Consider the following 12201-nt stretch of genomic DNA (forward strand, 5'->3'; position numbering starts at 1 on the left):
GGGCAGTGGTATGCATTGGTGGGTCAGGGGTTAATACACATTGGTGGGGCAGTGGTATGCATTGGTGGGTCAGGGGTTATACATTGGTGGGGCAGTGGTATGCATTGGTGGGTCAGGGCTTAATACACATTGGTGGGACAGTGGTATGCATTGGTGGAGCAGGGGTGATGGTGCAGGGATGTATATACTCACTTGAACGCGATCAAGTTAACTCCTGACAGACGATCAAAACAATGCTGCTTTTTTGTTCTCTTCTCCATGTCATCTGACACAAAATGGTGGCGGGGAGTGGCCAGGCACATCACAGACCCTACATCGGAACGCAGATGAACAAAAGTACATACGATGTGTGTCACATCATACATGATTGAGATCTCTCTGCAAAACCATTTGATCTGCGATTCAACTAGAGGACGTCGGGGACGCGCATCAGGGTCGCAGAACACACAAAAAACACCTATTTTCATACGATTGGTCTGTACAACCCGTCGAAACTGTCCATATCGGGTAAAAAAACTTTCTGTGTATGGGCACCTTAACTCAGTAGTGGAAAAGAATGCAGGATGTATTTTTAAATAACCTTTAGTAATTACGTGACATACACATGTTTTCATAAACAGCGTAGCACAGTAATATATTACATTTTACGATGAATGTTATGCAATTTTACATGGGCTGTAAGTCCAGTTTGGATTCTATATTGATTGGGCATTCTGTTATATGTTTTCCTGGAATGTGCAAGTGTCCTTTCAGGTTTTCTTCCAATAGCACTGGAATTAGTTTATATATTTGTATGTAAGTTGATGTTTAACAGTTGGATTGTGTGAGTAAGCCATTAATGAGTTCCTTTCCAAACGCTGCTACTGGGCATGGGACTGGTGGAGATGCCCTGTGGTTTAGAAAAGTTATGAACCAATAATATTGTCTAGTGAGTAATGATGGGCAGTGAAGTCTTGAGGCACATTGCTATATAAGCTCATGTTTTCTTTTGTGACTAATGCAGTTCAGATGCAAAGAGGTTGTAGCAATTATTCTGGAGATCTGAAGGTCAGTAGTACCACTAGTATAGTCGTGTTAAGCTATTTAAATGGTAAACTCTGATTATGTTGTTTTTAAAGCATATTGGTTTTGCTTTGTGACACTATTTTATATTGTTATTTTTAATAAAAATAAAAATAATAACCACATTTATTTATACAGTGCAAGCAGACTCTGCAGCAGAGTATAATTGCGATAAAGCACAGTGATAAAACAAGATTGGGTATTAATAGACAGACAACAATGTAAGAAGATTCTACTCACAAGCTTCCAGTCTATAGGGGGATTAGAAATATAATCAAGAAGGTTAAATGCCACTAACTACAATGTGATAAAGCACCTATTGCAGGGATAGGCAATCTGATACACTTCAGGGCCATATATGGCAGCCCTGTAACCTTCAGAAGGAATGCACATGGCTTTTAGTATCAGTAGTTAGTTGAATTAATCTATTTAATCAATTAAGTTACACCTATCTGTAATAAAATATCACCCACAACCTTTGAAAGCTATAACAAACTCAATTAAGTTACACCTATCTTTAGGTGTAACTTAAACATATCACCAACAATCTTTAAAAGCTATAACAAACAAATATGACAAAAAAATGATGAAGGACTTGGGGGCGAGTCACTTGGGTGTTACAGTATAGAAAGAGCATAATATACATGCTGTGTAAACTATGCAGAGGGTAAAAACAAGGTAGAAAAGTATAAGGAGGATAAGAAAGTGTTTTGGGAACTTGGAAGTTTGGAAGCTGTGGCTAAGTTCTGTGTGAGGCAGGGCATTCCATCGATGATGGCTGTACGAGACGTGAATGATCAACAGGGTCAAATAAAGCTGAGACGTCCCGGAGAATTAGTGACCTTTTGCATTAACCTCTGTAGGGTGTTGGGAATGAAAGTCGGACTAAAGAGAGGTCCATTAGCCGGTGTGAGGAAAGGAAGCATGGGAGGTGACTGTAGGCCAAACTATAAAGACAGGGTAATGGTACATGAGAGAAAGATAGATAATCAGGGAGAGAGAGTTTTGTCATATTTACTTGTTTTTTTTAGAATACGACTAACTACTCTATACTTGGAATGACCAGTGGAGAGGGAGATATTACAGGCCGGGATAAGCACATGTGAACAACTGATTTGTGAAGTTATAATATCACACCTGGCTTTCTTTTGGATGAAAAAATGTGATTTGTCATAGTCATTGCTACCGCAATGGAATGTTTGCAACAATATAATTTCCCATACAAGGCACAAATGGGAAATTCTAGGTGATAGCTGCACTTATCTCTAATGGTGCATACACACGGTCAGATTTTTCTTCAGATCTGAACGATAACGATTAAAAAAATCGTTCATATCTGAAGGAAAATCTGACATATCTGTCAAACCTGTCAGATGAACGATTTGAACGATGCGCGTTCCCGATGGTCAGATAACGATATCTGACATCTGATGTGTTTGCAGTCAGACTTGGACGATTCCATTCATTTTAATGCAGTCAACAATCGTTCAATCGTTCAAATCTTTGGTAAAATCATTCAAATCGTTCATTCGTTCATGTGATAGATCTGAGAAATCTGACATATCTGACCGTGTGTATGCACCATTACCCTCTCACATCTGACCTGTTTGCCATTTATATGCTCTACAAAAAAACATATTTCATGCTTCAGATAAAATAAATTATATCAATTCTTTACACTGACATCATGACAAAGGTATAAATATGTCTAAGCTGATGGATACAATATGACTTATAAACTATACCAGTGTTAAATCACTTGATGTATATGTCTCATAATTAGACAATTATAAATGTGATAATATCCATTAGAAATAAAAATGAAAAAAGAAATGTATTAAAATACAATGAAGCGAGCAATGGTCTGCTCCTTTATATTAAATACCATTGCTGCTTCTTGATGGGAACCTGTTTTAGCTGTTAGATCTCATGTTCTGTGAGAATAATTCTGTATGCATTATACAAATGGAATATAAATAAGGATAAACTTTCTAATACACACTAAAACTAATGAAACAGGAACATAAAGTCAACATATGGCATACAGCAAGTGTGTACCCCAAACAGATAGACTATATAGATCTTACTACCAAATATCAGTATTTCTATATCTCCAAGTATAAAGGGGTCTGATATCGGACATAAAGGTCCAATGTCAACCAAAAACATATACTAATGAACTGATGTAAAATGATTTGTGATAGACATTGGATGAAGGCTCTCATAATATTTGTTAATCCGTTGAAAGTAATTGTCATCAATCATACAGTGCCAAAAGGGCTTCCTCCTATTCTCTCTTCCTCACTACTCAAATGTCTGGTAAGAAACTCATGCTTAAGATTATAGAACAAGACCAGATAGTTTGGCATATTGGGTTCTATTCACTAATAGGCGTATTCAATATGGAGCGAAAACTCCGTTTCTGCAATGTTTTCGCTCGGATGACGTCATTTTCGCCTCTGTTTTACTTTTACACCGTATTCAATTTGAAAACTTTTCGCCGGTGCGAAAAGTATATTGCATTCGACCCTGCGAAAAAGTATCACCAAGGAATGGGTGGCGAAAAAAAGTGCAGAATTGGGGTTTTGGGGTGCAACATTTCGCAAACCACCCTGCAACCTTCAGACAGTCCCCCAAAGGTAAACTGTGTCAAAAAATAAATAAAAAATACCTGAGAAGACCCCAAAAAAAGCACTTTCATTTTGGGGGTGAAAAAAAAATTGGGGGGTACAAAGTTAAAAACTAGCGAACTACAATCTAGGGGGGTCCCCAAGTATGTCCCAGGTGTTTTTTTCATTGCAGCTGTTTGCGGCAGGTGGATTTTTCACGTTTTTTAAAACTTCACTTTAGCAACTTTTAAATATGCTCACCCCCATTTTCAAGTACCCAATATTTGCTGGGCTACTTATTTTCAGCAAAAAACCCTTCTAAATACTATCCTTCACTACCTTCCCAAATAACCAAAATAGCAGCTATCGAACCCGTTTAAAGACCCCCAAAATCTTCAGCAAGGCTAATCGGGAGGATCCAGAGTGATCCCCAATGTCACAGCATCTTTTTGGGGGTGTTAGGGTGATTTCCTCAAAAATCAGCAAATTTTCGCTGATTTCACTTTCGCCTGGTGCCGTTTTCGACGATTTCAAATTGAATACGGGTATAAGTGGGGGCGTGCGTGATACTTTTTCGCCAGCAAAAGCTCTGATGTGCGGTGAAAACTTCGACACGCATAGATGGCGAAGTTTACGTTTCAAATTGAATACCCCTCTAAACCTTGCAGAGAGATATAATGGAGAGAGATAAGTCCCAGCCAATCAGCTCCTAACTGGCATTTTTCAAACACAGCATGTAAACTGACAGTTAGGAGCTGATTGGCTGGGACTTATCTTTCTCCATTTTATCTCTCTCCAAGGCTTAGTGAATAGACCCCATTACCTTTTATTATGTATAGTAAAAGTAAGTAATACAACTTGCAAAATTTAAAATCATTAAAGCTTCATTCAAATGAAAATACTGGCATGTATGAAACCTGCTTGCACCTTAAGACAAATGCATACGCATTTCAGCCCTCTTAGGGGTATATTTGCTAAAGTGTGGATTTTTAGAAGTGGAGTTGTTACCCATAGCAACCAATCAGATACTACTTATCATTTATCTAGCACCTTCTAGAAGATAATAGCTAGAAACTGATTGGTTGCTATGGGCAACTACTCCACTTCTAAAAAAACCCCTTAGGTTATATATCAATGTTATGGAGACTGTGATATGAATGGTTCTTGATTTTAAATGGTGAAACATTCTAGGACACAGTACTGCACAACAAATAGGTCCGTGGTTCACAGCCTCAACCCTCAGGTTTTCCCAACAGGTCATGTTATGAGGATTTCTGTATGTGCAAGCAGGTGGAATAACTACTGACCCAGCAAAATAGATGATCTCATCTTTGCATGATTAAATAAATCCATAAAACATGACCTGTTGGTGGTACATGAGAACTGCAGTTGAGAACCACTGCTATATAAGTTATACCAGAGATTCCAAAACTCTGCCATTACAGTCCAGATTTCAAGGATATCCATGCTTGAGTCCAGATGGTTAACTCATATTTACTGAGGTACTAACTAATTAAGTCACCTGAGCTGAAGCTTGGATATCCTTGAAATTTGCACTGTAATGGCGGAGTTTAGGAAAATCTGGGTTATACAATGTTGCTATTTGTTCATTGTTTGCTCCAGACTAACATTTATGTTACATTTTCAAAACTGTTTCAGCTATTGACCTACTCACCTATTTGAAAAACATGCCCACAAAATATAGGTATCATTTTATCTATGCTACCCTGTTGCCATCAGACACAAACTGCATATACATTTGGATTCTTTCTTTATGGAATGCACATTGTCCTTTTCTGTTTTCCGTAAGTCAGACACTAGCTGAGTTTTAATGTACTTGTATGTTACCATTCACTTTTTGAATTGTTAGTTGCAGTATCTCTCAATGCCATCTTTTACAGATACAATTTTAGTATCTCTAGCAATCATATGCAAGTTTTTCAAGCTATTTATATTTTCATTTGGAATTTTGTGTAGAATTTTGTGAAGTATCTTTGCATGTTGATTCTGTTTTTTATTATTCATTATATATGCGGCTGAAATGTTAGGCCTCAGTTAATTAGGAATTTAGAATTTGTGTGTTATATCTGTGTTTGTGTAAGTTTCCTACCATAGTCTAAAAACATATTGGTAAGTTGCTGACAAAATGGACACTAGCTCCTTTGTTTGCTGGAGAATTTAAACTGTAAACTCCAATGGCACAGAATCTGATGTCAATAATTAAATATTGTTTGTAAATTGCTGTGTAATGTGGTGACCCTATATAAATAAAAGTTAATGATAGTACTTGCACTATAATGACCATATACACTATAGATATAATAAAACAAAACTATAAAAAATTCTTCTGATGGGGAATTAACTAATTGGGTCCATACATCTGCAACAGATTGCCACAATTCCCTGTTCTGCCGACGGAGGGGAATTGAGGATATTCAACATGTTGAAAAATCTCGACTCCCCTATCCCGACCCGAAAATGTTTGGAATCGACGAGTCACATATTTTTTACATGTTGAAATTCCCCGATCTGCTGCAGATCTCGGTTCATCGGTGTGAGTGATATCAGCAGAACGGAGAATAGGGGCCAAAGATGTTTGGGCCCCTTAAGTAATGACAATATACAATTATGCGGGTGGTTGTAGACTTAACTAGGAAACAATATTTATCTGAAGATGGAATGAAATGTGCAAAGTACAATTACTTTCTCCTGCTCTATTAAGTGTTGTGAAGATAATAGAATGTTCTGTATAAAATAGTTGTGGCTAGGAGAAGGGTGGGACAAAAGGTACCAATGGTTTGTGTGTCTATAGTCTTCATTAGGAATCCAGTCCTGTTAATACTTTTCTCCCACTTTTCTCCCATTTTAAACAAATAATAAATATGACTATCCTTAAATTGTGTTTTTTATTATTATTTTTGTAGGCTTGTTGAAGGAAGTTGGAGGTGGACACATCCTGGAATTGTGAAATTTTTATCTGAATCTGTGTGTGATGAGAACAATGATGACCGTGTAATCACAACATTGACAGTTCTGTACTTTTAGCATAGTGTACATATTCCCCGTTTAGTATATTGTAGCCTCACACACAATGAATAACTCTCCACATTCGTTTCCAGACACAGCTCCCATTAACCCAACGCGTTTTCAGGTCAATGTAGTCAGTGAGGGCTATAGCAATCCTGCCTGTGATGAAGACAAGGACCCACCACAATATGAGGAAACCTCTTTTGCTGGTGAAGATAACGGGCTTAGAATGAATTATGGGCCTGGGAATAGGGAGATGTTCAACAACATACTGCACAATGGGGACACTATTAAGACAGAAGGTAGTTTCCATCTATATGAATCTCACGGCAACACATATTATATGAAAACATTTGGACACAACACAATGGATGCTGTTCCCAAGATTGATTATTACAGAAATACTGGCACCATCTCTGGGGTCAAGAAAATTCGACCAAGTCTGGCAGAAATCCATGAGCAGTTGTCTAAGGTAAGCCCAGCAAGGTATTCTCTAGTTCTCTTTGTCCTGTTTTACAAAAAATCAAAAGGTCAACAGCACATAAGTGACATGAAATGATTACACTCAGGGCAGGTTAAACTGATCCATTCCCCTTCTGTTAAGACTTAAAGTAGGTGGCATGTTAATGCGAGTTGGTCCATTATAGTTTGATAGACTTAGAATCACATAATTCTGTATCGAGAATATAATTGAAATATGATTTAAGTGAAAATAAGACCTTCATCAACAATTAATTTCCAAATAGATTCCTAGCATGGTCATCAAACTGAATGGAAGAGGTGAGTTGTTGATTATTTTGTTAACCATACATGGTATATTAGTAAAAAGCGAGGGGAGGAGTACTAATCCTTGAAGAGTGATAAAATGGAGAGTGATAAACTACCAAACAATCAGCTCCTAACTGCCATGTTTCAGGCAGTGTTTGAAAATTGACAGTTAGGAGATGCTTGGTTGGAACTTTATCTCTCTCCATTTTATCGCTATCCAAGGATTAGTATATCTGCCCCACTGTATATAAAATACTGTTAGCATAAAAGATAAAACCAGCCTTTTTGCCATGGAAAACATCTGTTTACGCTAGTAGAAAAGCATTTTGCCCATTTCTAAACAGGACCTATAGTCCAAGCTAAGCAGTTCCACCAATGGTGGGACCTATGTTCCATGCGACAAATCTTTTTACGCCAATGGGTATATACGTTTTGTTACACAGCACAAGAAAATTATTGCAAAGCCTTTGACGATATAGGAAGTTTGTATTTAATTCATGATGTACTGTATATTCCCCCCTTATGTCTGTTTCTTTCACAAAACAAATATGGAAAACCTTTTCCTTCATGAGTTATAGAAATATGGGAACCCTGAAAATGTACGGTAACCACAGCTTTTAATCAGACACTTGCTTTCATTAGTCCCACAGTATTACGTCTATCCCAGCTAGGCTGGAATTTTACCACAGATTGGTGATCTGTCTTTGTCTCTGATGCCAAACTTGACTGGGTCAGGGGCGTATTTATAATGGGTGCAAGGTGTGCAGTGCACATGGGCCCCTGGGTCCACTGCACACCCTGCACCCATACTAGTTATACTTAGCTTTCCACAGATTCCGGGATGCTGCTCTGCAGCGCTGGACCGGCTGCTGCAGCCATTTTCCTTGTGACTCACGCATGTGCAGAAAAGATGTCCCCCGGAAAAAGGCGTGGGCGCCATTTTCCCGGAGACCAGCACATGCGGCATGGAGCAAGAATCTACTGCTCTGACAGAGAGGAGAGGGCCCAGAGGGAGACTGCACACGGGCCCCATCCTCTCATAAAATGCCCCTGCACTGGGTGTTCTATGGAAGAGAGCACAGATCCATCAAGCTGTAATAAAACTTATGGCGCTAGTAAATCACTCACTAAAGTGCTTCATTAAAGTAGATGTATCACCTACACTCAGTGGAGGCATACTGTACATATTCATGAAACTGTAGCCTAACAACCCCCTTGGAACCCATTCCTTATGAATATGTCAGACCTCTTGTACATTAGATGGGGCTCAGTGATGTCACTGGCTACTAGGCTGCAGGCTGGTTTAACACAAAATTCATATGAATGAGTTCTTTACTGTAAGGATGGTTATACAGTGAGGTTACCATGTGAGGTGATGATTGCAAATTCACCATGTGAGGTGATGATTGCAAATTGCAAATCAATTAAAAAAATGGATTGGAGGCATTACTTACAAAACATGGATTCTGTAGCTACAATCACAGAACAGTATGGGTGTGATTGATCTAGGGATCTGATTGCAGTTTTAGATCCTGTGAGTATATTTACTAAGCATCGGGTTTTAAAACCAAGTACTTTTGGTCGTGTTTATGTCTGAAATTTTAAAGAGCAATGCTTCTACTAGCTAAACACGTCTAGAAATAGCATTGACCTTTTAAATTTTTAGATTTTTTTTTCTCAGCCTGTAAAATGACAGTTAGCAACTAAATGGTTGGTATGGGCAACTTCTTCACTTTAACTCACTACAAGATTTGATACATTTATCAAATCTTGGGGAGAGATAAAGTGGTGAGAGATAAAGTACCAACCAATCAGCTTCTGTCATTTTATAGGCTGTGCTAGAAAATAAGTGATAAATGGATCTATTCATCATCACTTAATTTCTACAAAAGCAGGAGAAAATTAACGTTATCACCTGCGGGCCATTCATCAAGAAGGTAAAGCAGATGATATCACAGATATCCCCTGCTTACCTTTCTCACGCGGAATGGCCCGCTGCCCCCATACACTAGTATTGGGGCAGAATTCATCAAGCTCCGAAAATTTTATATTTTCAGAGCTTGAGTGCGGGAGCATTCGCTATCCTCAGATGGCGTTTGCTCCCGATTGTAGATTGCAACCCGCTCCTTCCTTGTGGGAAGGAGTCCCTGGTTGCGAAGAGGGATCTTTAGGATCCCTCCGCCTCTGTCCGGCTCCTTCTGCCAGACGTTGGGGCTCTTGTGCGCATGCGTGACCTGTCACTGCTCCGAAAGCCGCTCATAGGGACAGCTGATTTTCGGATCAGCTGTCTACACCAGAGCAATGATGAATTGCTCTGGCATCTGCGGCGAGTTAGAATGTTAATTATCGGGTCCCTTTATCCCTCTCCAAAGAGTCTATTTACTAAGCCTTGGATGGAGATAAAATGGACAGAGACAAAGTACCAACCAGCTCCTAATAGTCATTTTTTAAACACAGCCTGTGACATGGCAGTTAGGAGCTGATTGGCAGTGGCGTAACTACTGCCACCGCAGCCCCCGCGGTGGCTTGTAGGTGCTGGGTAGCTTGGGGGCGACGGGGGCAGTAGTTACGCCACTCAGTGGCGGAACCCCCGTAACTACGGAGGGGACAGGGGGTGCTGTCGCACCCTCCATCTGCCGGGCGCCCGCTGAGTGTGTACCACTATGGGAGTGACGCCATGATGTCACTCCCATAGTGCCGAGGAGCGGATGCCGGGAACGGAACTCAGGAGTGAGCTCCGTCTTCCGGGTCCCGCAGAGCACTATGGGAGTGACGTCATGACGTCACTCCCATAGTGCCGAGGAGCGGGCGCCGGGGTATGGACGGCGGCAGCACTGGAGTTGGGATAAAGGTAAGTTTTTTTTTTGCGTGTGTTTGTGTGCGCGCGGGGGGGGCAACTACAGGGGGCAACTACAGGGGGCAACTACAGGGGGCTCACTACTGAGGGCAGCTACAGGGGGCAACTACTGGGCACAACTACAGGGGGCAACTACTGGAAGGGGCACAACTACAGGGGGCACAACTACAAGGGGCACAACTACAAGGGGCACTGCATATGGGCACAACTACAAGGGGCACTACTTGAAGGGGCGCAACTACAAGGGGCACAACTACAGGGGGCACTACTTTAAAGGGCACAATTACAGGGGGCCCTGCATAATGGGCACTACTACAGGTGGCATTGCATAAGAGGCACTAGTATAGGGGGCATTGCATATGGGGCACAACTACAGGGGACACTACTTTAATGGGCACAACTAAAGGGGGCCCTGCATAATGGGCACTACTACAGGGGACATTGCATAAGGGGCACTATTACAGGGGGCATTGCATAAGGGGCACTAGTATAGGGGGCATTGCATTTTGGGGCACAACTACAGGGGGCACTGTATAAGGGACACTAACTTGATACACACAGTTTACAGGTTATAAACTATGTTCCCAATAATCTGGTTCTACACGGACATAAAAACTGTGCAACCTGTCTTGAGCTGAGGTGACAGACTGGCAGGAGCAGAGAGGAGGGTTGGTGAAGTAGATCTGTCAGGGTGGGATGTAATGGGCATTACTGTTTGGCATAATGTGTATTTGGCATTACTGTGTGCACAATGTACTATTAGGGGCATTACTGTGTGGCATAATGTGTTGTATGCGGCATTACTGTGTGGCATAATGTGTTGTATGTGGCATTACAATGTGGCATAATGTGAAATAGGGGAATTACAGCATGGCATAAATTTGTTATAATGGTTTTACTGTATGTCATTATGTGTTATATGTGGCATTAATGTGTGGCATGTGTAAGGGGCATTGCTGTGTGGCATAATATGTTGTAAGGGGCATTCCGGTGTGGCATAATGTGTTGTAAGGGGCGTTCCGGTGTGGCACACTGTGTTATAAGTGGCATTACTTAGTGTGTCATAATGTGTAAGGCACGTTGCTGTATCATGTAACTACACATCTTAAACGTCGTCTTTGGGTGTGTTTGATCTTTGGGCGGGGGCGCCTGAAACTTTTTTGGCTTAGGGGAGCAAAATTTATAGTTACGCCACTGCTGATTGGCTGGTACTTTATCTTCATCCAAAGCTTAGTAAATAGACCACTAAATCTCCCCATCTCTCTCCAATATTTGATGAATCTCCCCTACTAATTTTTAAAACTTTAATCTGTGAGTGTATGTAGCAATAAAACACTGTGTAAGAGACAGGACTACTCTATTACATTGTGCAAAGAGCCATGATGTGCTGTAACCTATTGCAATAAGAGTCTGACCTCACTAGTCAGCTGAAAGCTGATATGTGAATGGTTTATATAACTCGCACAGTACTGATTGCTGTACCATGTTATTAATAATGTTTGTTATAGATGACTACACTTTTCCACATATATCAGTAAATCGCCCCGTTTAATTTTCTGAAATGGATAGTTCATCATTGGATATACAAAATATTTTATGCAGTAGGAATAATTCCAGTAAGAGCTACCAGTATAGTGAACACTCCTCAAACTTCCCACTGACAGAAAGACTTACATCTTATTTTTATAAACAATCAAAATGTAAAAACTTTATTTAATCTACATAAAAGAATAACAGACTAGACAAAAAGGGAAATTTGCAATAGATTGTAATACCTATTAAGAACAGACATTGGTACATATAATACATCCCAATAAGTGCCAGCTAGCTAATTGGAAAAGAAAAACATTCCAATAGGATAATACTTTTTAAATTACA

General features: G+C 40.1%; 1 protein-coding gene across 4 annotated transcripts in view; it reads left to right on the plus strand.

Moving 5' to 3' along the window:
* Positions 1 to 998: 998 nt before the first annotated feature.
* The window catches only part of SLC12A1 (solute carrier family 12 member 1), a 140314-nt gene continuing 129111 nt past the window's right edge, over positions 999 to 12201 (plus strand). For all 4 annotated transcript variants that reach the window (XM_088472793.1, XM_088472792.1, XM_088472790.1 and 1 more), the window contains exons 1-2: positions 999 to 1047; positions 6596 to 7170. In XM_088472793.1, coding sequence (XP_088328919.1) covers positions 6763 to 7170 — 408 coding nt within the window. In that variant the 5' untranslated portion in view covers positions 999 to 1047; positions 6596 to 6762. The remainder of the gene's footprint in view (positions 1048 to 6595; positions 7171 to 12201) is intronic.

This window comes from Taudactylus pleione, unplaced genomic scaffold (assembly GCF_031769625.1).
Source record: "Taudactylus pleione unplaced genomic scaffold, aTauple2 ptg000129l, whole genome shotgun sequence".
Taxonomy (NCBI): domain Eukaryota; kingdom Metazoa; phylum Chordata; class Amphibia; order Anura; family Myobatrachidae; genus Taudactylus; species Taudactylus pleione.